At 39.0% G+C, this 27,184-nt stretch overlaps 1 protein-coding gene across 1 annotated transcript in view; it reads right to left on the reverse strand.

Moving 5' to 3' along the window:
• LOC136876163 (short transient receptor potential channel 5) overlaps positions 1 to 26,790 on the reverse strand; it is an 89,276-nt gene extending 62,486 nt beyond the window's left edge. The window contains exons 1-3 of the mRNA XM_068228132.1: positions 26,732 to 26,790; positions 26,385 to 26,611; positions 6,965 to 7,110 (exon numbers count right to left, since the gene is read on the reverse strand). Coding sequence (XP_068084233.1) covers positions 6,965 to 7,110; positions 26,385 to 26,611; positions 26,732 to 26,790 — 432 coding nt within the window. The remainder of the gene's footprint in view (positions 1 to 6,964; positions 7,111 to 26,384; positions 26,612 to 26,731) is intronic.
• Between the last annotated feature and the right edge of the window lie 394 nt (positions 26,791 to 27,184).

Below are 27,184 nucleotides of genomic sequence, written 5' to 3' on the forward strand. Positions count from 1 at the left end.
TCCACTATGCAAATTTTTTACAACAAATTTTTATACATTGAAAAAGAAATGCTCTCTATAGCAGAAGTTTGTGATATATTAGGTTCAACTCTGGCCACACAATGACAGAATGGAAAATAAATTCATACCTCTTAAAGTCAAAAAGTCTCTGAAATCCCTCACTGAAAATGGCTTCAAAAGAGAATGCATTGCATTTGTAGAATATGTTGTTGGTTTTTATGAAACATGCATTCAATACTTGTTAAAGTGGTGTAACCCTATGATGGAAGAATTTAAGTGTTTCCAATGGATGAAGCTTCATAGTATGAAAGGCATTCAGTTTGAAGATGTTCTACCTTGTCTCGAGTATCTGCAATCTAAAGGTGTGGAGATAGACGATTCTAAACTTTTTGACCAATTTTGCATTGTTCAGAATTACACTAGGAGTTCCAAACTTGATAAACATACAACATTAGATAAGCAGTGGGTGAGGTTTTCAAATATAGCCCTGACATTGAAACATTTAGTGAGCTACTTAAAATTTGTCAGTTTTATTTCACTATTCCAGGTTGCAATTCAACTGTTGAAAGAGTTTTCCCTGATTAATACACAGTGGTCAGAAGAAAGAAACCATTTGCTGACCGAGTCAGTTAAAGGTATTATAATAGTGAAGTACAACTTTAAAAACATGTCATGTGGAGAGTTTTACAATTATTTATTAGAAGAAAAGAATTCATCTTTGCTGTCGAAAGTGGGTGCTATCGATAAGTATCAGCATAAAATAGCTACAACTTCAGCCTCTTCATAAACATAACAGTTATAAGGTATGTAATACTAAATTCTGTATGTAAATTTAATATTCCATTTGTCCTCCATTTTAAGAACATTTTTATGAAAAATCCTCCCAAGAGTCTGTCCTCCATTTGAAAATTTAGAGTTGGTCACCCTAAACGGGAGTGACAAACGGGGTGGAATTAAAAAATATATATATCTAGGACTACAATATATCTCAGACGCTTAACATGTTACAGAGTTGAAAACTGGTACTTGGAATCTCCTGTAAAAGTAAAGAAATACAGATAATTTGTTTTCGGAGCATCCACTTAAGGGAAACTGAAAAGGGGTGAATTTTTAAAATGGGCATATCTGCAGAACATCTCAAAAACTTAACGTGTTAATGATGTGAAAATTAAATCTTTAAAAATTAAACATGAATTTTTTTGTTTTTGGAAGAAACCACATAAAGGACTGAAAAGGGGGTTGAAATTTTTTATTTGGACAGTGATATCTCAAAAACTGCAGATGTTACAGATGTGAAAATTGGTATTTGGAGCCTTCTTCAAAAATAAAGAAATACGTATTTCTTTTTCTCAGAAAATCCACTTAAAGGGGGTGAAGGAATTGAAAAATGAGTTGAATTCTCTGTATGAGGATGCTTATATCTCAAAAAATGAAGACATTGCAGAAGTGAAAATTGGTATTTGGAATCTCCTTTGAAAATAAACATGGATTCTTTTGTTTTTGGAAAATCCACTTAAGGGGGTGAAAGAATTGAAGAATTAATTGAATTATTTGTATGAGGGCACTTATATCTAAAAAAATCTAAAGATATTACTGACAGAGTGGAATATCTTTTAAAAATAAAGAATCAAGCAATTTGGGGGGAAAATCAACTTGAGAGGAGGGGAGGAGTTGAATTCTTTTTATGAGGATAAATATATCTCAAAACTGAAGATGTTAGAGTTGTGATAAATAGTATTTGGAAGATCCTTTATAAATAAAGAAACATGTATTTTTTGTTTTTGGAAGATTCACTTAAGGGGAGAATGAGAAAGGAAGTGAAAGGTGTCAAATTCTTTTTATGGAGAAACTTATATCTTAAAAACTGAAGGTTAAAGATGTGAAAATTGATATATGGAATCCCCTTTAAAAATAAAGAAACACATATTTTTGGGGGGGGGGGATGAAGGTAACATCGGGGGGGTGAGTGAAAAATGAATTGTATTCTTTTTATGAGGATGCTTATATCTCAAAATCTAAAGATGTTACAGGCATGAAAATCTGTATTTGGAATCTCCTTTAAAAATAAAGAAAACACACATTTTTGAGTGGGGGTGCGGGGGGTGGTGGTGATCAAATCAATGGGCGGGGGTGGGGGCGGCTGAGAAAGGAGTTGAATTCTTTTTATGAGGATACTTACATCTCAAAACTGGAAGATGTTACAGATGTGAAAATTTGTATTTGGAATCTTCTTTCAAAGTAAAGAAATACCTATTCTTTTGTCTTCGGAAGAACACTTACAGGGAGAGGGCGTGAATGAATTGAAACATTAGTTGATTTCTTTGTATTAGGATACTTATATCTCAAAACTAACGATGTTACATATGTGAAAACTGGTATTTGGAATCTCCTTTAAAAATAAAGAAACTTTTTTTTTTAAATCGACATAAGGGGTTTTGAAAATAAGTAAAGAAGGAGTTGAATTCTGTGGATGAGGATACTTATATCTTAAAAACTGAAGCCGTCACAGACGTGAGAGTTGGTATTTTGAATTTCCTTTCAAAATAAAGAAACACAAACTTTTTGTTTTCGGTAAGTCCACTTACGGGGGGAGACGGGTGGAAAGAAGTGAAAAAGAATTTGAATTCTTTTTATGAGAATACTAATCTCTCAAAAACTGAAGGTGTTACAGACATACAGACATGAAAACTGGTATTTGGAATCTCCTTTAAAAATAATGAAACACGTATGTTTTTGCTTTCAGAAAATCCATTTAAAGGGCTGAAATGAATTGAAAAAGCAGGTGAATTTTAAAAATTATTACCAGTATCTCTACAGTATATGTCCAGAACTTAACATGTTAGAGACAAGAAACTTGGTTTGGAAAGTCCTTTAAAAATACAGGAACAGGTACATTTTTATTTTCAGGAAAGGCACTTAACAGGAATGAAAGGTAGTTGAAAAGTGAGTTGAATTATTTTTTATCAGGATACTTATATCTCAAATAATGAAAATTTTACAGACATGGAAATTAGTATGTGGAATCTTCTTTACAAATAAAGAAACATGTATTTTTTAGACTTGAAACAAGACTGTTTCTCACATGTACATTTCTGTGTCACATGGTCATCTTAGCCCCAAAAGGCAATACCTCAAACATGATTTACAAAGAGTTTCTGGGGTAAATGAAACTCTACTTTTTGGTGAGTTTTTATACTTTAGGGATTTTCAGATAATGTCTTAGTACAGTGCTGAGGAACAATTACATTTATCAAATTACGAAATTGATATGAGTTAAGCCGCGGGTAACTGCTAGTTATACATATACTTACTTACTGGTCAGTACTACAGTCCATGTAGGTCCTTGGCCTCCTTATCCACCAGCCTCCATTCGTCCCGGTCCTCGACTTTCCTTCTACAGCATTTAACTCCCATCTTTCTAAGGTCGTCCTCAACATCATCAATCCATCTCTTCCTGCGCCTTCCTCTCCTTCTTCCTCCTTCCGGTTTTGCTATAAAGACTTTTTTGACAGTACTGGTTTTTGCCATTCTCTGAACATGACCAGCCCACCTAATTCTTCCTGGCTTAATTTTAACAACAATATCTGGCTGGCCAAACAATCCTTGCAGCTCTGTAATTGTCCTCATTCTCCATCCATCCTGATCTCTAACTGCTCCAAATTTCTCACTATCTTCCTTTCCAACCGTAACAGCCACCGTTCTTTTCTAGTAGTCATCACCCAGCATTCTGAACCAAATATCACTATAGGTCTTAGTACTGTTATGTATATTTTTATTTTCATATTCCTACTGACATTCCTGGATATAAACATATTTTGCAAGGCGTAAAAGCATCGGTTCCCACTTGTTATCCTTTCTTCTATTTCCACAGAGGTTTTACTGTCTGCAGTTATTATTGAGCCTAGATAATTGAAAGTTATAACTCTTTGATATTCCTTCCCATGAATTCTCACTGTGGTCCTTCCTCTTGCTCCCTCTGTTTCTCCCATCTTCATATACTTTGTTTTATTTATATTCACTTCTAGCCCTAAATCTTTTGCTTTCTCTTCTAACAAAGCATAGTTCTCTTCAAGAGCTCTTTCATTTTGTGCTAAAATTACTACATAATCAGCATATGCTATCACTTGTACTAATCTGTTCAGGATGGTTCCCCCTGAGTTGATGGGTAGTTGGAGTATTACTTTTTCCACTGCTAAATTGAATCGGAGTGTGGAGAGAACATCTCCCTGTCTCAGCCCTTTTTCAACTAAAAATGCCTCCGACAGATCCTGCTCCACTCTCACCTTGCATACCGGTACTGTTGTTTTCATGGTTATTTCTGTCAATGTAACCAATTTCCTCAGGATTCCAAACTCTCTCATAATTTTTATAAAGTTTGCCTCTATATAGACTGTCATATGCCTGTTTAAAATCAATACTGTATACAGCTGGTGTAGCTGCTTGTCATATTCATAAAAACTTCTCCAGTAATTGTCGCAATATAAAAATCTGACCCAGTGTAGAGATTCTTTTTCTAAAACCTGCTTGGTATCCTTTCAATACATAGTTCCAGTCTTGAGGCTAATATCTTACTGAGAACCTTGTAAGTTCCAGCCAGCAAAGTAATCCCTCAGTAATTTCCACATACTGCCTTATCTCCTTTCTTATGTATGGACGTATTATGCCCACTGTCCAATCCTGGGGCATTTCATCCTAACCTCCTTTATCAACTCATGAACAGCCTTCTCTACTCCTTTTCCCCATATCTTAAACAGTTCTCCATCCCATCTTCACCTGGGGCTTTGTTGTTCTTTAATGCTTTAAAAGCTATCCTGACCTCTTCTAAATCTGGCTGCTCTATTAACTCTTTATTCAATTCTCTGTCTTCCCCATCATCACTGGTGTTTTCCTCTTCTCTATCATCCTCATAATTTCCATTGAGTACCTTGTAAAAATACTCCTGCCAATTTTCGAGCACTTTGCTCTTGTAGCCAATGAGGTTTCCATCCTCATCATAAAAGAAAACAGATCTTGGTTGAAATCCTCTCTTAAGATCTTTTGCTCTCTCTTAAAACTTTTGTACCTCATTTCTATCTTTCATTTCATCCAGTTCTTCGATTCTCTTCCACTCAAAAGTTCTTTTTTTTTTCTTTTTTTTTTTGATCTACATATCTCATCGGCTCTTCTCCGCTTCTCTTTGTACTCTTCCACTATTTGCCTTGTCCTTCTTTGAAGCATTCGTTTCCTAGCTTCATTCTTCCCTTGAATTAGTGTTAAGCATTCTTCATCAAACCATTCTGCTCTCTTTACATATTCTATCTTTCCCAAAGTATCAAATGCAACTTCACAGATAGTTGTTTCCAGTATCTCCCACTTACTTTCCACTTCTCCTTTCTCCCATAACTCCTTATTTCCAAAGATTCTGCTATTTTCTTCTTGTATTTCTCTTGCAATTCCTCATTTTTAAGAACTTCTATATTATGCTTTGTCTTTCTTCTTACTTTTTCCATCCTTGCCAAGTCTATTTTTTGTCTTTATTTTATTCTTACAAGACAATGGTCTGAATTAGCATCAGCACCTCTACAACTAACATCCATGATATATGATGCATGCCACCTGTCTATGATAACATGGTCTATTTGACTTCATGTTACTTCGTCTGGTAATATCCAAGTCTCCTTCTTTATGTTTTTCCACAGATGCCAAGTACTTCTGATTATCATCTGTTTCCCACTCGCAAAGTCACTCATTCTCAAACCATCATTATTACTGACTTCATGCAAGCTTTCTTTCTCTACTATGTGTTTATACAACTCTTCTCTTCCAATCTTTGCATTTAGATCTCCAAGGATCATTTTCATGTCATATCTTTGAACTTTGTTAATTTCTTCCTCCAATTTGGTGTAAAATGCATCTTTTTCCTCCTTTTCTGCCTACTCTGTAGGAGCATACACACAAACCTTTGTAACATTGATGAATTTTGGCCGAAGTCTCAAAGAGCATATCCTATCATTGATTGCAGTAAAGCTGATCACGCTTTGTCTTACAGACTTTTGTATGAGGAATTCTGTGCCATTACTGCCTTGTTCTCCTCCACTGTACATCAGGATATGTTGCCCAGACATCCATTGCCCCTTCCATTTTAGTTCCTGCAATGCTGCTATCTTCACTCCATACTTATCCAGTTCATTTCTTAATTCATTCAACTTGCCAGGTCTCTTTAATGTCCTTATATTCCACGTTGCTACTATGATATAATTTTTCTTTCTCTTAAGCTGTTTTTCTTGCTGGGTCATCACCAAGTTATCTGCTTTACCTGTAGTATGTCTTAAGGTATCCGTAACATTTGCTTGTTTACGAGGTAGGGGAGTTAACCCTATGTCCAACCCCCAACCTGGAGGACCAGGGTATCATTCTTAGTCTGGATCATCACCTTAGACCTGTCCAGCTTGGGTGGCCCTGCCAGGAGCATGTGCTTCCGCCGGCATAACTCTATGGATCATTTGAACACACAAGCCTCCAAACACCCAGCAAAATGTATTTTGCCTTTGTTATTATACAATATATACAATATATACCATCAAATGGGGTTACTTGGGACTACAGTCCAACTTGGGACAGTTTGAACCCATATTTTGGGAGCTCTTTGCCGACACTTACTTCATTCAGTATGCGCCAAAATACGACAGAAGAGTAAACCACAACATTTACTAGCAATATATACAGCCTTTATTTCAAGGCAATATTAAGGAAAGAGTTCTACATAACCATGATTCTGGTAAAGAGAGAGAGAGTAAATTTTGTTTTGTAGAATAATCTTGGGTTCTGATTACTCATAAAATAAAATAATTGTTTAATCACAAGAATATTCTTCTGAACTTCCGCACTAAAGACTGCTTTTCAAAACATTCATGAGTATGGTAGTTCAGAAATGTTGATTCCATAATAGAGATAAATTGCTATTAATTGAAAGAAAACCATTTACCTGCTGAGTATTGGGATGAGCAACAAACTCCTTCTGGTTGTAGTCCATGGCAAGCATCAGACGAGGAAACATAACTTCTCCTGGATAACTGCATCCTGCTCGTCGGCGAAGAATCAGCTCTACTTCCTCTGAGCTGCGACAGCTGGCTGCGAAAATGGCATAGTCATGGGTACTGAAGATTAAGTGAGGGAAGTTTGAATTCAGCATAGCTCCCTAACCTATCATTGTACCTTTCTTCAACTGGTTTGTAATTTAGGTGCCAGAATTGTTTAAATGAAATGATCAAGAAGATAGGAACATACAGTGCTTTATTTGTGGCGGTACACAGTACCAACAACTTCTTTCCAGAACAAATACAATATTGTTCAGAATATTTCTATCACAATTCTTATAAAGTGAGGGCTAATGGCTTAAAATCAAGCATGTTTGTCTGCTTTTATTAGGTTCCTCCACATATAATGTATTCAAGCACATGACTGAAGTTTCTGTAAACTGCTGTTTCAAAATACTCATTCTTGCCCTATTAACCATTTTGTGTTGTCAGTTTGGAGTAGATAGTCTTCATCTTGTTCTTTCTTGTCTTTCCGCAGTTTTGGATACTGGAATACATCGGATTAGGGGGTTGGTTTCCTTGCCCTCTAGCAAATGAACTGTTCATTTCAAGGGGAATCTAACATTATCAGTATCAGTTTCAGCAGCTTTGAAAATTAAACAAGAAGTTAAACATGAAACTTCAGGAAAAATGTGTTTGAAAGCTCTGTCTCATGAAAAAGAAATTACTGTTAAGGTATTTCAAATGGCTTATAAAGTGGCCTTTAAACAATCATTCAACAACTTTCAAGATGAAATAAACCTTCACGAACTTAATGGTGTAGATATGGTGCAGATCATTACACCAATGCCTGCATTAATTTAATTAACCACATTGGCAATGAAATGAGGAAAATGGAAGTCAATCAAATTCCCGCTTTCAAAAACAAAATTTCCATAATATTATCAACAAATCAACCATTTGTAGTACCAAAAGTGCTGTAATAGTTTTTATCTGCCCTGGTGAACGTTGTCCTTGATTTGAATGAACTTAATGATGTAACTGCCAAAGGGATGTTCTATTCATTAATGAGTGGACTTGAAGGCCATGGAATGTCAGCAGACAACATAAAGGATTACCTTTTGTCTGTCACTTGTGATGGATCTGCAGTGATGTTTGGTGAACATAGTGATGTTACAAAATGACTGAATATTACTGTGTGACACTGCACCAATCATCGTTTGGAATTAAGTGTTAATAATATAATAAGTAGTATGGTTGTAAGGAAATGGCATGGTCATGGGTAATCAGACTGAGTGAGGGAAGTTTGAATTCAGTATAGCTCCCTACCCTATCACTGTAGCTCCTTTTCAAACAGTTTGTAATTGAGGATGCCATAATGTATATATATAAAAAGAGTTTTGTCTGTACATTGCTCAGAATTGAAAAAGAATGGTATTTCTGTATTGGTCATGTCCACAGTAACAAGCAAATGCACTTTTTACTTTTCCGTAATTTCTGTCTGTCTGTACGTATGGACGAGCATCACAAGAAAATGCCTGAAGAGAATTTAATGAAAATTGGTATGTAAAGTCGGGGAACAAACCACTAAAATCAGGCTATAAATCATTATTTTATTCACCCTGAGAGAAATGGTAGTTTAGGGGAAGGCCTAAAATTTAATTCTTAAATATTTATGTTATTAGTGATCCTGTCGATAAATACTACATGACTAAACTTATACAGAATTAAATTTGCAATAATTTATGTCTTCATTTTTAACGTACGGCTATGATAACAGAGATATTCATGAATTTGTATTTTTGTTGCTAAGTCCATATCAGTGCCGAGCCACGAGAAAATGGGTAAATAGAATTTAATGAAAATTGGTATATAAGAGTCGGGGAATAAATTATAAGCTATAAGCAATTTTATTCACCATGGTTGAAATGGTAGTTTAGGGGAAGGTGTTTAAAATTTAATTTTTAAATGCCTATGTTATTGGTCCTATCGAGAAGTAGTACATAACAAAAGGTATAGACAATACAATTTCCGATCACTTATGTTTTATTCAGTTTTATAGTACTGACTATGATAAAAGTGGTATTTCAGAGTCAGAAGGAAACTAAATGTGATGGCCTACAATATCGAAAGCTCATAAAATTGATCAAGAATAACATTACATTGACCAATGTTTGTTGTGATATTCTTTGTCTCTTATGCTGCCACTCATCTCCAATAGATGAGATTACTGCTGCATACCGAGAATAACAGCCTGCCTGAATATTGATGGGAAATAGCTGGGGAGATAGATAACTTTCTTCTTTAGCATGCCATTCCTCTGGTTCAAACATTTTCTGATACTGCTCATACGTAACACACTGGTTCATCATAGTATTCCAACTATTCGATCCCTACTCTGAGATGCTGATTGGAAAGATCAGTGTACACACCTTAATGGAATAATGCCAGGGGCTCACTTATGACCTGGTCTAGAATTATAATTTCGGCCTATTCCAAATAATAACACCATAATTCACTAACTCAAAATTCAAACCTGAAAAGAGCTGTTTCTTAAGAAAATTTTCTTCCTCTTCACTTTTATTAAATTCTACATTCATTTTATTCCAAATTAGCAGCAAAGAAGGGATTTCTCCTCTGCTTGGAGGAAAAATTTGCCTCCAAGTCAGATAGTTTTATCTCCTGCCAGTGTAGTGAATTGAGATTTTCCGACTCATTGGGTACTCCTATTAAAGAGATGAGTAAGAGGGCATAGATTTGCCCTGGGACTCTACACTATTCGCCACCTCCCCCCCCCCGAAAATTAAAGAGTACTCATGGCTCACGGCTGTCTGGAGCCTGGTCATTCCAGCTCTAGTAACTTTGTTAGATCGGCAGCATAGTATTAAAGGAGAACAATAAAACATATCCAGATGGCGGCTAGAGTAGACACGCGCAAGCTTAGTGCTGCTGCAGTTTGTGTTGTTTGTGTTTTAATAATCCGAGTTGTTGCGCTTTACGGTTCTCTGCACGGGTCTATTCGAGTTAAGGAATCGGTGTGTGCAAGTGAAAATGTGAGTTCTCCTTTTGCATGGCTACTAGCAGAAAGAAACTACTACATTCCGGTGTTCTCTCTGACTGGATGCGCCATTTTCCAGACTTATAGGCACCTCCCTACTAGCTCTGAGCTGAACGAGCCTAGGCCTGGTCGCTCAGTGATTAGGGGCTTGCTTTGCCTCCTACTACTGGCTGGAGATGTTCACTTAAACCCCGGTCCCACCACTTGTGAAATGAAAACAGACATAAACATCTATTGTCAGAATGTGCAAAGCCTAAACAATAAGCTGTCTGATTGTGAACTATCCCTGCCAGACTTAAGAGAAGCTGGCGTGATCGGACTTACTGAAACATGGCTCTCATGGGCTAGTGACAGTGAACTACCACTCAGTGCTAATTACAGCATATTCCATCATGATCGCGCTACTCTAGGTGGTGGAGTGATGCTAGGAGTGAACAGTGCGTTACCGTGTAAACGAAGGACAGATCTCGAACGGAACTGTGAGTTAGTGTGGGTGGAGCTACTCTTTCCTCGACGCCCTGTACTTGTGGGATGTTACTACAGACCACCAAACAGCCCATTCTGTGACCTTGAACAGTGCCTGGACTCAGTCATTGCAGCTCTCCCTCATGGTGAAGTAGTTTTAATGGGCGACTTTAACATGTCTATAAAGTGGTCTTCTCCAACAACCGGACTGTCAGCTAATAACTGTGACACGTACTTTATAGACAGTTTTATTAATGGCCTCGGACTGAAACAGTTTAATATGTACCCAACCCGTGGACCCAACACCCTGGACTTCATACTCTCCTCATTAGAACTTAAAACAATAACCCCAGGCAGAAACCTTTTCCCTGTGCGACCACCAGTCTCTCGATGCTACATTCCTCCTTCCCCACCCCTCCTCAAAGCCTCACAGCAGGACATCCTACCGCCCTACCTACATCTGGCGCAGTGCCGACTGGCCTGCAATGTGTCGTGCCCTGGAATGCCTTCCCTGGAGTCTGCTCGAAATAGCTGACATCGAATCAGCTCTTGACCTGCTGTACGACTGGCTGCAAGCTGCAATTAAAGACTTCGTACCTGCACAACGGGCTACTACCAGCAAACATCAACACTGGATATCACATGAGACCAGACTGATACTATTTAATAAAAAGAGAGCTTGGCGCCTGTGGAAAGACTTCCCTAACCCACACACTCACAATACTTTCATTAAAATCCGCCACCACGCGAGGTTTATGGTCAGAAGAGACTACAAAACACACGTAGACACCATCACTGAAAACGTCCGCAGCAATCCCAAGCGCTACTGGAGTCTCATCAACACACGGAGAAGGACGGAGCGGATTCCTGTCAGCGTGAACCACAACGATGCAACAGCAGACGGCGCCGATCGCAATGAACTGTTCAACAGGTATTTCTTCTCCAACTTCTCTCCTCCCTTACAAAACCAACCACTCCCACCTGTTGGTACAGCTTCAAACAGAACCCTGTCAAGCATAACTACCACACCAAGTGAAGTTCATAACCTTCTTCAAACTCTTCGTACCAACAAAGCTACCGGTGCCGACACTATAGGTCCTCTTTTCCTAAAAAATACTGCCAGTACTCTTTGCGCCCCTCTATCTAAATTATTTAACAGATGTTTTGCCGCAGGCTATTTTCCTAATACCTGGAAACAGGCAAATATTGTTCCACTTCTCAAATCAGGCAACAAATTTAATGTTTCATCTTACCGACCAATTTCTATTCTCCCCACACTATCCTTTATCTTTGAAAAAATTATACACCAGCGTCTCCTCACATTCACATTGCCGTATATCTCAACCAAGCAGCATGGTTTTCTACCAGGTGGCTCTTGTCTAACAAACCTAGCCACTCTGCATAGCTTTGCATCACAAGCCATTGCAGCTAAATCGCAGCTGGATATCTGCTATGTAGATATTTCGAAAGCTTTCGATTCTGTAGACCATACTCTGTTGCTCCATAAACTCTCCGAACGATTTAATATACATGGCAGTCTTCTGACCCTTCTTTCTGGCTTCCTACATAACCATAGGCAGAGAGTAGTAATATCAGGCACTTCATCCTCATGGTTACCAGTCACGTCCGGTGTCCCACAAGGCAGTACTCTTGGCCCCTTGCTGTTTTCTTTGTTTATGGACGATCTGCCGTCCGAACTCAACGAAACAGCCAATACCCTACTCTTTGCTGATGACTGCAAGATATTTAGGGAGATCAGGAATCCAGGAGATGCAGCTCTGTTACAGTCCTCACTTAATGCCCTCTCGAACTGGTGCCGTACTTGGAAACTTATCCCCAATCCACAAAAATGCAGCCACATGACCATAACACTACATAAATCTCCTCTACCGACATCATATTACCTACTCGACAAGCCCATCACCATAGTTACGCAACAGCGTGACCTAGGTGTAATATCGATACAAAATTACAATATAAGACCCATATAGAAACATATACAACCAAGGCTATGAAATTACTAGGCATTCTCTATCGCTTCACAGAAATTTCAGACCCCATTGCTCTTCGTCACTTCTTCCTCACGATCATTCAACCTCTCTTAAACTACTGCTCTCCTATTTGGACAACAGCCTCCCTCTCCAATACTAAGCAGTTAGACAGAGCAGTGCCTTTCTTTGCTGCAATTGTAAGGAACAGAAACCCCAAGCTCAGAAATCTGTCTACGCAGCAGGTATTAATGGCAATTAATATGTCACCGCTGCACATCAGGCGACAGGTAGCTGACCTGAGTTTCCTCCACGGGATCTTAAATGGGCATTACCGCTCAGAACATCTTGTCTCACTCTTCTCTCTCCATGTTCCTTCCCGCTCTACCAGAACCAAAGACCTTCTCCATATTCCCCACACTCAGCACTCAATACTTCAACGATCTCTCCTAATCTGCCTCCCAACACTCTTTAACAATATTAACAGGAGACAAGAACTTGATATAGCATCGAATAGAAGTGTATTCGAGAGGTGTGTAAATAGCCTCTTAAAGATAAGTTGATGTAAAGGGATTATACTGCCATCTTGACCCACGACGACTTGGTTTTTAATATGGACATTCTTATGGTTTTCGATTTGGACAGTTGTTATTAGTAGGCTGTGTACCTGATTTTGTTATATTTTGTTATGTTTGTTATATTTTATTATGAAAGTTTATGTTTGTTAAATAGTCTGTTGACAGTGCAAGTGAAATTTGCTCAGTGTAGCTGTATCTTGTGCTTCGTGAATAAATAAATAAATAAATAAATATCATGCTTCTCCAAAAAATGCAAGGCAACTGCAGGAGTATGCAGCAACATTACATTTACAGATCCTGAAAATAGGAAGGGTTTTGAGAGTACATGATGGGTAGCATCAAGCTTCTCTACTGCCTATTCAGTGTGGCAAGATTACCCAGCAATTGTTTGTCATTTTCACCAAGCATAGAAGGAAGCTACAAGAAGCAAAAACAGAGTGGTGTCTTTATGAAGGCCTGGTGAAGAAAATTATATCATGTCATTTTATTTTGGATTTGCAGCTCTTCAAGAGCCAAGCGATTGAAGTTTAGAACTGCAGGACATGGTTTGGACCATGTAGCTGTCAGCTTGCATTCAGGAGATAGTAGGTTCGAACCTCACTCTCAGCATCCCTGAAGATGGTTTCCATGTGGATTCCCATTTTCTCATCAGGCAAATGCTGGGGCTGTAACTTAATTAAGGCCATGGACACTTCTCTCTCCAAAGCAAAAAGAACATGATGTTCAAAGAGATTGGACTTCACAACAAAACAACTGGAGGGGGCAGATAATGATTTGCCTGATTGTGCCAAACTCTTAGACTCCTATTACTGACTGGGAAAGACAGAAAGACAAGTCACCTTAACAGAAGCAAACATTTGAAAGCTGGCATAAAAGCTTTGGGTAAGTGGAAGAGAGGCTATTCGTAGTTTTCAAGAGTATCTTGAAGAAAATAAACTCCTCTCTCAAACACATTTTCTGATGAATTCAAAAGAGGAATTTTGCAGATAAGCCAGATATTGACACCATCCAGATCATCTTTTTTAATACAAACAACTGCTGCACTCATGTTTATAAAAATAGTTGTACCTCCTCTCACCAGTTTCAAACCAGACAGATATGTTGATCTATGAGTGCTGCAAGGATGACATCCTACTTTGGATAGAAACAGCAAACAGTGATCAAGAGAAAAATAGGGTACGTCTGGTGATATAAAGAAAGTGCAGGAGATCCTGTGAGATTCAGTTTATGAAGAAGTTCAGGTGATTACTGATATTCTTAGTAAAAATACTGTAGTATTGGGAACATGGAGCACATAATAGGATAAACACAATGACAGGTCAGTATGGTGTCCCATAGTCCCCCAGTTCTGCAAACATCTTTTCTCTTACTACTCTGTCATATGCCTGCTCTAGATCGTTGAAGCATAAACATAACTGTCTATTCCTCTCATAGCATTTCTCAATTTCCTGGCACATACTGAAAATCTGACCCTGACAGATGATGGTCTGTGGTCTGAAACCACACTGGGTTTCATCCAACTGCATTCCAAAAGGCCAGTGAACACCTTACCTGGTATACCAATCATGGAAATATTTTGACAGTTACTGCAATCCTGCTTGTCACCTTGTTTATAAATAGGTGCAATCTATGCTAATCTTATTACTCTATGAACCATTTCATTCCTGCCTTCCCATTATATTTCATCATTTCAGGTCTTATTTCATCTAACCCTGCTATTTATGACAATGGAGTTCATTTACCATCCTTCCCACTTCCTCAAGTGCAATTTCACCAAAGTCATTTCCCTCCTCCCCATGAGCTTGGTTGTTCATAACGCCACCAGAAAGATTTCCTCTTATGCTGAGAAGATTTTCGAAAATATTCCTTCCACCTATATAGTGATTCCCTGGGATCTATTAAGAGTTCACCTGATTTACCCAAAATACTATTCATTTCCTTTTTCCCTCCCTTTCTAAGATTCTTTCTTACTGTCCAGAAAGGTTTCCCTGCTGCTCGACCTAGCCTTTCCAGGTTATTACCAAAATATTCCCACAACTTCTTCTTGGATTTGACAATTATTTGTTTCACTCTGTTTCTTTCATCAACATACAGTTTCCTGTCTGCATCAATCCTTGTTTGGAGCCATTTCTGATGTGCCTTCCTTTTATGTTTACAAACTGCTTTCACTTCATCATTCCACTAAGATGTTTGTCTTTTCCCATCTTTCCTAGGCATTCCCTTACTATTTCTACTACAGCATGAATGATGTGGAAGTGTCACTCATAGGGTTCATTTGTTTAAGAATTTCAGTGAGCTTGGCAAACTGATATGTACGAACACATTCTGGGTCTGTGAGAAAAACCACAGGAAACAACCTGACTCTTCATTTTCCCAGTAAGTAAATATTGTTGGGTATAAATATACCATAATATTCATATAGAGGTGGTGGCTAATACTAGCAAAGTACTGAAAGTTACCTGTCGTAACAAAGATATTTATATAAAACTCTAAATGTTGAAAATTTGAAAAGCAGGTGAAATTGATAAGATATCTGGGGATACGCTAAATGCAATCGGTTAGTATATGCTACCATATCTGAAGTAATTATCTGATTACTGTTTGCATCAAGAAGTTTTTCTTTTTTTGCTAGTGGTTCAATATCGCACTAATATATTGAAGGCTTCTGGCGACGCAAGGATATGAAAGGGTTAGAAACAGTAAGATAGCATGGCTTTAATTAAGGTAGAGCCCCCAAATTTGCCTGGTGTGAAAATGGGAAACCTCAGAAAACCATCTTCAGGGCTGCTGATGATGGGATTCAAACCACCATCTCTCAAATGCAAGCTCACAGCTATGCGACCCTAAATGCATGGCCTAATTGCTCAGTAACCTGTGAAGTAAAATTTCACATAACATCACTCAGAAGAGGGCAGAGCCTGATAGTGCTTGCTTTACTTTCTTGCAGCTAGTCTCAAGATGGAAGCAGGTGAGTTAAGTGCATAATGAAGATCTGCACAACAGATACAAAACTCTAATGTCACACATTTGACTTCTCCTGGATTTTTTATATTTAACTCATTGTGGGTGGAAACATATACCGTATTTATGCGAATAATACCCGCACATTTTTTAAAAAAATTTGAGGCATGAAACTGGGGTGCAAGTTTTATTTGCGTCAATGTTGGCAGTTTTTTTCAAAATCATCCTTTCTAAACTTAGGGTGCGGGATTATTCGGTGGCAGGTATTATTCACGTAAATACGGTGGCAGGGATTACTCGCGTAAATATGGGTATTTACGTGAATAATACCCGCACATTTAAAAGAAAATTGAGGCACGAAATTGGGATGGGTTTTTTTGCGTCAATGTTGGCATTTTTTCTTTTTTTTTTTTTTTCAAAATAAGCCTACCTAAAGTTAGGATGCGGGGATTATTTGGTGGCAGGGATTATTCGCGTAAATACGGTATATGCTCTATATTTCATTTTCTCTGGGGGGGGGGGGGGAGGGGGGAAACCTATTCAAATTTCATGTCTTTACTAGCCAAGGAGGTATATGCTCATAGATGGCAGAAGTTGTTCCTTCAACTCTACTGATGAGGGAAATCCACCTCAGGATCTTACAATATTTTTTTCTTGTTAGTGAGAGTTGCATAATACATGCATTGCATTACATAGTTTATTCGCGCATGTGCTTACTGCATATTTTGACAGTTTTCCAGTGAAATGGTGTCGCAAAACAGATTAGCAATACCGATATTGTGTCATGTTGGATGTTACAGACAAAGAAGTGTCAGATTTTACTGTATATGACTCTGAAGTCAAAAAATCTTTCTCCAGCCCATCTGAGAGCAACAGCCACACAAGTGACACTGGCAGCGACAGAGTGGATGAAACATAAGTACAATAATAACAGTCCTGGAATTATGACTATTATTCCCATTCATAATACTGATCAAGAGCCAATGTTGCCATCAAACTTTGATACTGAAACACACCCTATAGAATATTTACTTACGTTATTTGTGCAGAGAATGGGTTCAACTACTGTAAATTTTCTTTGATTAATCTTTCCATTTTTTTTACAAACAAAGACATAAAATGAAACTAAAACATTACTGAAAGTGGCTTTTTGTACATACATAATAGTGGACTAATGTGTACCAAGCAGAGGAGCTGAACTACTGCTATGGAGCCAAACTCTGTATTCAGACTTGTAAGTTCAATCCCTGCTGTTGGCTTTCCTGAGAATAACTTTCCATGATTTGCCATTTTCGCTTCCAGGCAAATGCCAGGACAGATCCTATTCATAGGCCAGAGCCATTTCTTTCCAGTTATTTTCCCAATTTCACTCACCGACATTCATTTTATCTTCATTAGTTACCCACTGACGTTGACACTGGGAAGGGCATCTGGCCGTATAAACGTACATGTAAATTCATCTCACTCCATTTGCCACCCTGTATCAGGAAATGGGACTAATGTGCACTTAAAGTTGACAATTGTCAGATCATAAAGTGTCCCTTGTGCCATTCTTCCAGTGAAAAAATGATGAGACGACATTTATTTTGTCTTCAGACCACTTCAAAGTTGGGTTTTCACTCTTAAACAAGAATGTAGTCAATTTGAGTATATTTTCATTGTCTTAGTAAATTTTCTGAAATTTTTCATGCATTTTTAAAATTTTTCCATTTTTTTTGCTGCCTACAGCCATGAATTACCACTGTCCACTAAGGGTTAAAAATATTACTTTACAGCTTTTCATTTTCATATGTTCCCTGCTTCAAGACCAACAGTCAAATGTTTAGCATCAATGTATTTTTCCCTCTCCCACTCTATTCCCTTTGTACTGACTGCTCATTTGACCAATAACCTATGACAATGCCAGTGCAGAAGACTTGTTTTACATAAAATCAGCTTCATGGTCTGTATCGCACTTACACAGATTCACAACTATTTTTTATTTTCCACCTTGTCAATACACTAAATTGCTTAAGGCAACTTATTGGTTGAAAGTGGTACATGTTTTGTATATTATAAACATCTTCAGCCACATAACACTGTTTGGATGAAAAATTTATGTAATGACAATATTGTCAATCTTCTTATGTTAATTTTAAGGACACTTCCTCTAAAGCACTGATACTTTGTTATTACATGGATTTTTCATCTAAACAGTGTTATGTGGCTGAAGATGTTTATAATATATGAAACATGTACCGCTTTTAACCAATAAGTTCCCCTAGCCCTAGACCGGGCGTGCCAATTTCTGTCACACTACCAGGCGCCCGGTTGACTTTGTCAACCAGTTACATTTTCAGTAGTTTACAGGCTTCCAATCGCATAAACATTTCATTTAATGGCGTTTTATCTTTTATTTCAATGTTATTCTTCAAATGAAATCAAAAACTTGTATTAGTGATTAATATGAATGTACTTAAAGCAGATAATCATGAGCACTTGAACTAATTCTGACATGAACATGAATACTGCACCTATTTAAAATGAGTTAAGCAGTAGATACGTAATTAAATTAAAATAATGGTCATATTTTAATATTTGCACAATTATACAATGAAATGACCAGATATAATAGCCAAAAATTACTGGATGAAAAATAAACTTTGTTACCATGTCCAGAAAATCTTTCACACCTTATCCCCCGAGCAATGCCATAATTTCACTGCGGTTCGCAAATTTAGCATCACCCTTATGGCTGTAATTCACTTCCTCCCGCTTCCTAGAAATGTACAAATTAGTCCAGTATAATAGTTCATCAACCATCTCAGTGTATATCAACTGCATGAAACAGGCAATTTCTGTTGATACCTTCCTCGCCTACCCTTCCGGTCCTGGCAGTATTTTTACAATATTCCTTGCTTTTATCCTTGAGTAAGTTTTGTAAAGTCCGTCGTTGACCACATTGTTCCTCCATCTCTCACAAAGATAAATTTCCTTTCATTATCGCCTTCTCACTGATCTGATACGTTTATAATTTCCTCCTCCCCATACAAAAAATCCGAAGCAGAGTCCTCTATTTCATCGGACAAAATACATTTTGTATTGATTAGGTGGTAAATTCAATAAATGTACATTTTGTACTGATTAGGTGGTAAATTCAATAAATTAACTTATTGATATTATTCCATTTCACTAATTACCCGAAAAGTACAGAGGAAAGGAAATTTTAAAGAAATAAATTTTACTTACCAGGCACGTGGTTGACTTTGTCAACCAGCTTCAGGTTCCAAGATTTCGCTCGAAATAATTACTCACGTATCGCTTTCGCTGTTGTCGAAATTCAACTGAGCTGAAGGTCAAGAGTGAGAGCAAAGGTATTAGATGCAAGGTGGTGAAAGACTGACAGTTCTGGGAATTACGGCGTAAAATAGAGCACTGGTTGACAAAAACAACCAGCGCGCCCGGACTAGGGTTAAGCAATTTAGTGTATCGACAAGGTGGAAAAAAAAACTTAGTTGTGAAGACTTGATTTCTCACTGCCACTTCACAGATTCTGTGCAGGAATTTCACACAACCCATGCTTGGATCTCTTTGATTCGGAACTCATCACTTAAATGTTTAGATATAACCTAACACACCTGTCAGGGATTGAGACACCATCTATGCCCTCTCTCGGTGTATTATTCTGTGACAGAGACTAGCAGAGAGTTGTGTATCTGTAAAACCAGAGAGTTTTGTACTAACAATAATAAAGGGATTTATTTATAACTTGTAAACAGTCATTACTCGCAAGGTACAAAATATCATACTGGTGCCAAAACCCGGAAACAAAGAACCATCAACACTAACATTAAAGAAGACTACAATGAATGGATATCTGCAAGAGATTTTCCTTTCCTTCACGCCGCGAGTACTTACATCACAAGAGTATCAACATCACGACAGACGGCAGATGAGTAGATCGCATTATATTTATTCTGTAATAGTTAATTAGGAAAGTTGTTGTAAAAGAAATAATGTTGAATGAAGAGGGTTGTAGTAAAGGGAACCATGCCTATTGAGAAATGGTCAAGCTTACATCGCAACAGAAGCTTATAAGTGCATGATATCTTAGAAGCAGAGAGCGGCCATCTTGAATATTAATACATACGTAATCTGCTGGTATACAAAGGTCATCCACGAATCAGTAAGGTACAGGTGCTGCCATCTGTCAGAAAGCAATACAATAACATAAGATTTCATAAACATCTGTCAGCGCACACTCACAAACTTCTCCATCACTGCCACACTAGTCCACCTCAGGTCAACTTTCCCTTGAGTTTCATGATGACGGAAAATGAAGAGCTTCTTAAAAAACTTAAAAGGACATGAAAGACCCACCAGTCGAATGTTACACGTTTCTCCATGTACCTGAATGAAGTTAACGATTCGACGGAACAGGATGAAATAGCTCACGCTCTTGACCGCTTACAAGACACTCTACAAAAACTATTAATCCTAGACGAACAAGTACACGATTTGTTGAACGATGATGAGTACGAGACGGACGCACAGGATTGCGAGCAATATATTGACCGCTCAAAGCGTGCAATATGTAAGGCCACTAATCTCATTAAAGAGAAGCGTGAGGACACCACTCAAGCCACCGTTGACTCAATTACACAACCTCTAATCACTCAAGATGTTAAACTACCTACTATCAGACTTGAACCTTTCATAGGCGATATCGAGACGTGGCCCAGGTTCTGGGAACAATTTCAGTCTTCTGTGGACAACAACGCACGTCTTTCAACCATAAATAAACACGTGTTTCTCCGAGGTTACCTAGAGGGTGAACCTAAACTTCTGGTTAACGGAATAGCGGTCACAGCAGATTCTTCATTCAAGATACGGCGACATGGACTGAATCATACAAAGCCACTTAGATTTCTTGGAAAATTTAGAACCCGCCACTTCGGATAGCCCAGCGATGTTAAACGCTACCTACATTGAGTGTCATCGACGATTAGAAGCACTAAGAGCACTAGGGGAAAACATGGACATGTTCGGACGGATATTAGCACCCAAACTACTGAGATCATTCCCAGTAATTCATGCAAAAAGAAATGGCTTACAGGAAGGCAACCTTCCACGTTTAATGGAATTTCTAAATGAATTCAAGGAGCTCTAGCCGCTCAAAAGATACGTGGTGATGCTACTCATCTACTGAACTACATGCCAACGGGAGCCACTCTTCAAGTAAATATGAAGACCAAGAAGAGCAAGAAAGGGGTCAATTCAACACTACAGCCATTCTGCGTGTATTGTGAGAAGAATTCTGGACATTGGGGTCAAGACTGTCATCAAATGAAAGATATCCAGTCAAGAACTGAAAAACTGAGAGCTACGAATCGTTGTTTTCTATGCTTAAGGTGAGACCACAACAAAGGTCAATGTTTCAAATGCGGGAAGGCATTTTGTACTAAATGTAAAGAGCAACACCATGTCTCTATCTGCAATAGAAACGGCAGCTTGCAGACATCAGTTGGCAAGATTTCAGTTATGACTCCAAACTTCACGTACTTACAAACAGCCCGCATATGGATCAAAGGCCCAACAGGGAGAAACAAACTAACGCGCTGCATACTGGATTCGGGAAGCCAGTCGAGCTTCATTCACAGTTCCTTAATACATTCACTGGAACTTAATGTCACCGGTAACACGAGTCTAGAAATCACTGCTTTTGAAGCGCCCTCTAGCACTGCAGAAAAAAGAAGAGAAGTGAGCTTTGACATCATGGGATACTCAACAAAGGCCTTGATTACCGTTATAGCTTTCGAAAGTAATAACACATATTCAGCGCAACCAACACCGCCGCAAGACATCAGAGTTCTGGCTTCGGTCAGGAAGGTAAAACTAGCTGATCCACGAGACGAATCTAACAAAGACCTACCTATAGAAGTTCTTATAGGTGCGGATTACTATTGGAAGATCATGACTTCAAAACAGCGAATTAGAGTGTCACCTTCACTGGTCCTGCTTTCCACAATTTTCGGACATATACTTAGTGGGAACAGATCAAGTACTATAGTCAAACAAACCACAGTACATCACATTTCAATGCACAAAGACGTGGTATTGGACAACGTCGTTAGACGGTTCTGGGAGCTAGAGTCTATCGGGATACAAGAGAGGGCCACCAGAAACCCCCTAGCGAAAGAAAAGCTTATCCTTCAGGAGTTTCATGACAGTTACTACATTAAAGATGGAGAGAGTAGTGTCACTTCCTAGGAAGAAGGATGTTCAGTTTTCAAGTAATCTCCCCACAGCAAGAAAACGGTTTCAAGCCCTAGAGATGAGACTGAAGAGAGATGGAGATTTTCGCGACATATATCACAAGCATATGCTAGACTACTTTGCTAAAGACCAGATAGAGAGCGTGCCTGCAAACGATTCATCTGAAAATGTGTTCTACTTGCCACATCATGCCGTGAAGAAGAAAACTGGTAATGTACCTAAATTCAAGATTGTATTTGATGCGTCACCACATGAAAAAGGGTCACCATCCTTAAATGATGCCCTAGAACTGGACCAAACTTACTGCCCGAAATTCTTGCTACCCTACTACGTTTTCTGCAGTATCGTAATGCAATTGTTTCAAATGGAAGCCAAGCATTTCTCCAACTTTATGTAAATGAGAAAGACCAAAATTTAACTAGATTTCTGCGGTATCGCATAAATTTAGATGGCCCTGGAGACTATCAGGTGACGGAAGAGATCATTGCATATCGCTTCACATGCCTTCCCTTCGGTCTCACAAGCAGCCCATTCCTATTATCTGCCACTTTAAGGGAACTAGCTTCACTTCATAAGGAAACGTACCCGTTAGCGACAGCTCTTATTGACAAATCAACCTTCATGGATGATTTCACAATCAGCCTAGAAGATAACAACGAAGTGATCACAACCTACTACGAGTTGAATAGTCTTCTGAAACTAATAAAACTCCCCCTTTCAAAATGGGCTATGAACTCTACCACTTAAGGAGATATGGAAGGCAGACGGCAGGGAAACAAAAAACGAAACTACTGTACTTAGAGTTAGTTGGGATACAGACAAAGATTACCTGACATTTGATTTCAAGCACATCCTAGAACATCTGGCAGAAGAGCCAGGAACCAAACGTAGCGTTTTAAAGGAAACAGCTAAATTCTATGGTCCCTTAGGTTTACTTGCACTGGTACTCATCACGGCGAAGATCATCTTTCAAGACACTTGGCGTCGAGGACTCGCATGGGAAGAAATTCTCCCACCAGATCTGGCGCAAAGATGGCAATGTTGGTTGTCAGAACTAATTCACTTATCACCAATATACGTTTCCCGATGGATTGGCATGTCCAAAACCAAAACGAACACTGAGATACATGTATTTTGTGACGCAAGTTTTCTATCTACTATATTTGAGGTCAGAGTCTGATATCACTTCACACACCTTCCCTTCGGTTTCGCAAGCAGCCCATTCCTATTATCTGCCACTTTAAGGGAACTAGCTTCACTTCATAAGGAAACGTACCCGTTAGCGACAGCTGATACTGGTTCTATAGATAAGGAAATTTTCCACAGAATTCAGGCAGGTAGCAACTTTTACAAAATAGTTAAAGACATAATATGGAACAAGAAAATACTAACAAAATGTGAGTCATATATGAAATTTACTACGTACCAATCCTGACCTATGGTTGCGAAACATGGACCATGAGAAACAAAGATGTTAGTAGAATCCAGGCAGCAGAAATGAAATTTGTCCGTAGCATGATCGGCAAAATACGGAGGGACAGAGTCCGTAATGAGGAAATCCGCAAGCAGGCTCAAGTTGTAAGACTGCAGGACAAAATAACAGTGCAGCAACTGAGATGGTATGGACATATGCGACACATGGGTGATAACAGATTACCAAAAAAAATGTACGATCTAAAACTTGAAGACAAAAGACCAAGAGGGCGACCAAGACTCAGGTACAGGGACATGGTGAAGATTGACATTCAACAGAGAGGACATACTTTGGAAAGCATTGAAGAAGGAGAGAAGTTCAGGGACCGCAACTGGTGGAGAAGCCTCGTTTGCCGACCCATCACTTAAGATGGAACGACGTGGGATATGTATGTATGTAGTCTGATATGTTATGTTCCATATGCCTTGTTTACAGCAAGGCACGACTAGCTCCTGTGAGGAAAGTAACGATTCCCAGATTAGAATTACTTGCTGCTCTAACTGGTACACGCCTCCTCTACTACTTTTGTACGGAGACCGATCTCAGCATAAACAAGGCCATGCTATGGAGCAACAGTAAGATAACGCTTGGTTGGATTTGCAGTGACCCAAATAGATGGAAATCTTTTGTTGCTAACAAGGTTAATGAAATTCTAAGCTACACAGCCCCTAGTCAATGGCGACATTGCCCCAGCGACACTAATCCCGCAGACTACCTCTTGCGGGGACTCTCAACAAATGACTTACGCTCAAATGATACTTGGTGGCATGGTCCTTCTTGGCTTGTTGGTGAACACACATTATGACCATTGGAAAACCCGTCAGACATAACATCTCTATCAGATGCGAAGAAACCAACTGAGCAAATTCTACTAATCACTTCGCATGAATCACTGCTAGACACATCACAATTCAGTTCGTACTGGAAACTGATAGATGTTACTTGTTGGGTTCTACGTTTTATCAGAGTGATGAAGGAAAGAGTACGATACCCCAAGTATCTCACAGAAATAGATATAAATAATGCTCGACTTTACTGGATACACCAGACTCAAGAAGAATGTTTCGGTATGGAACTCACCGCCTTGAAAGGAAACATTCCGCTTCCAAGTAAGTCCAAGATTACAGCATTCAATCCATACATCCAAGACGACATCATTCGACTTGATGGATGACTTCAATACGCAGACCTGACGCATACAAAAAGGCATCCAATACTTTTGGATGGATCCCACACTTTCACCAGACTTCTGATAAGGCAGACATACATCAGGCTTCATCACTTAAGTGTACGGAAAGTGCTGTCAGAGCTACGATCAGAATATTGGATTCTTCGCGCCAGGCAAGCCATTAAGAAAGTTCTGCGCAATTGTCTGCCCTGTAAAATGGCACACAACAAATTTGGTGAAGCTATCAAAGCACCCTTGCCACCTGACCGTGTAAAGCCCTTACGACCATTCGAAGTAACTGGTATTGACTTTGCAGGCCCCTTATATATCAAGGTGGGGGAATGAGTCGAAGAATGTTATATTGCTCTCTTCACGTGTCCATCAACGAGGGCCTTACACCTGAAATTATGTTCAGACATGACCACTGAAACATTCATCCTCGCATTACAAAGATTTGCAGGAAGACGAGGGTTGCCACATGTAATCTACACGGACAACGCTAAGACTTTCCATGCTACAAACGCAGAATTGTCTTCACTCTGGCAATACCTCACCGCATCTTCTGTCCACCAGTACCTAGCACATCATTCTATCAAATGGCGGTTCATTCCTCCACGGGTGGTTTGGTGGGGAGGATAGTGGGAGAGGATGGTTGGCACTACAAAACGATGCCTGAGGAAGGTGTTAGGCAATGCGTTGATAACCGAGGAAAGGCTTAACACCATTCTAGCAAATATTGAAGCCGCCATCAACCCACGACCCATCTCTCAGAATGTAGATGAAACAGAAGCTCTGACTCCCGCCCATTTCTTGACCGGACAAAGATTAACACCCATACCAACTGGACCAGAACCAGCATTAAGGACGAACCTGACAAAGGAGTTAGCAGCATGACAAAAGATCTCAAACGACTTCTGGAAGCGCTGGACTAAGGAATACCTCATGGAGCTGAGTTTGACGTCATCGAGGTAACAGACCACAACTGAGAGTTGGAGACGTAGCACTCCTTCAAGAAGACAACCAACCACGACGCATGTGGAAGAAGGCCCGCATAGCGGAAATCCAAGCTGGAAGAGACGGAGTGATCCGAACCGTGATTCTTAAGGATTCAAAGGGGACTGTGATAACTCGTCCAGTGCAGCTGGTCATCCCCCTGGAGATAGACCAGGGTGGGGAGGATGTCAGGGATTGAGACGCCATCTATGCCCTCTATCAGTGTATTATTCTGTAACAGAGACTAGCAGAGAGTTGTGTATCTGTAAAACCAGAGAGTTTTGTACTACGAATAATAAAGGGATTTGTTTATAACTTGTAAACGGTCAATACTCACAAGGTACAAAATATAATAACACCTTTAACTTTTATTTACAGTAATTTATGCAGAAGAACTATATTTTCCTCTTCCTACAGATGTTACGTACCTATGAGGTCAACACAGAACTTCCGAGTTTCACTGGCCAGCTCCAAATAGGCTGCTCGAAACTCACTTGTGACGTAGGCCCATTGACGCAGAGCATGACCCAACTGGAAGGCTGTAAGAATTGGGTCATCGGATGAATGACACAGATAGGCAGGGTTGCTGACAGCTCGATATAGATCCAAACGTGCTACTGCAACCATGAGGCCATCTTTATTACTCATTTGCTTCCTGTAATTAAGGAAGACATAAATCCATATTACCAAACGATGAAAAGCACCTTTTCAATTATGAAGTTTTCTTAAGAGCTGATTGTTACTGATAAATACAGTACACCACATAAATCATTACCCCACTGTAATATTAGCATTGAGCTGACTGTCACTATAAAATGATTCCTGCTGTGACATATTCTTGCTTGATTAATTGTCGCCAGAGAATGACAAAGCTTGCTATGATTAATTCTCGCTTAAAAGACAATGCAACTAAGCTTGTGGCATTGTTCACTTGATGCATAGGCACCAACAAGATGGTGCACCAAACCACAGTGGTTTGATTGTGAATTGCTTGATGATAATATTACTGAATAGATAGGCAAATGTTTCACTACTGCGTGGCCTGGAACATTGCCATGTGGGGTATTATGAAATATGCAGTGGATGCTACAACAAACCGATAGACCTAGAACACGTATAATATAACTATTTATAATAGTTTATTTAAATCCACCTTGATCAATACACTCATTAAATGAAAGAAACATTATTAATTAAACCATACATGTTTCGGGAAATCTCAACCACT

The sequence above is a fragment of the Anabrus simplex genome, chromosome 1 (assembly GCF_040414725.1).
Source record: "Anabrus simplex isolate iqAnaSimp1 chromosome 1, ASM4041472v1, whole genome shotgun sequence".
Taxonomy (NCBI): Eukaryota; Metazoa; Arthropoda; class Insecta; order Orthoptera; family Tettigoniidae; genus Anabrus; species Anabrus simplex.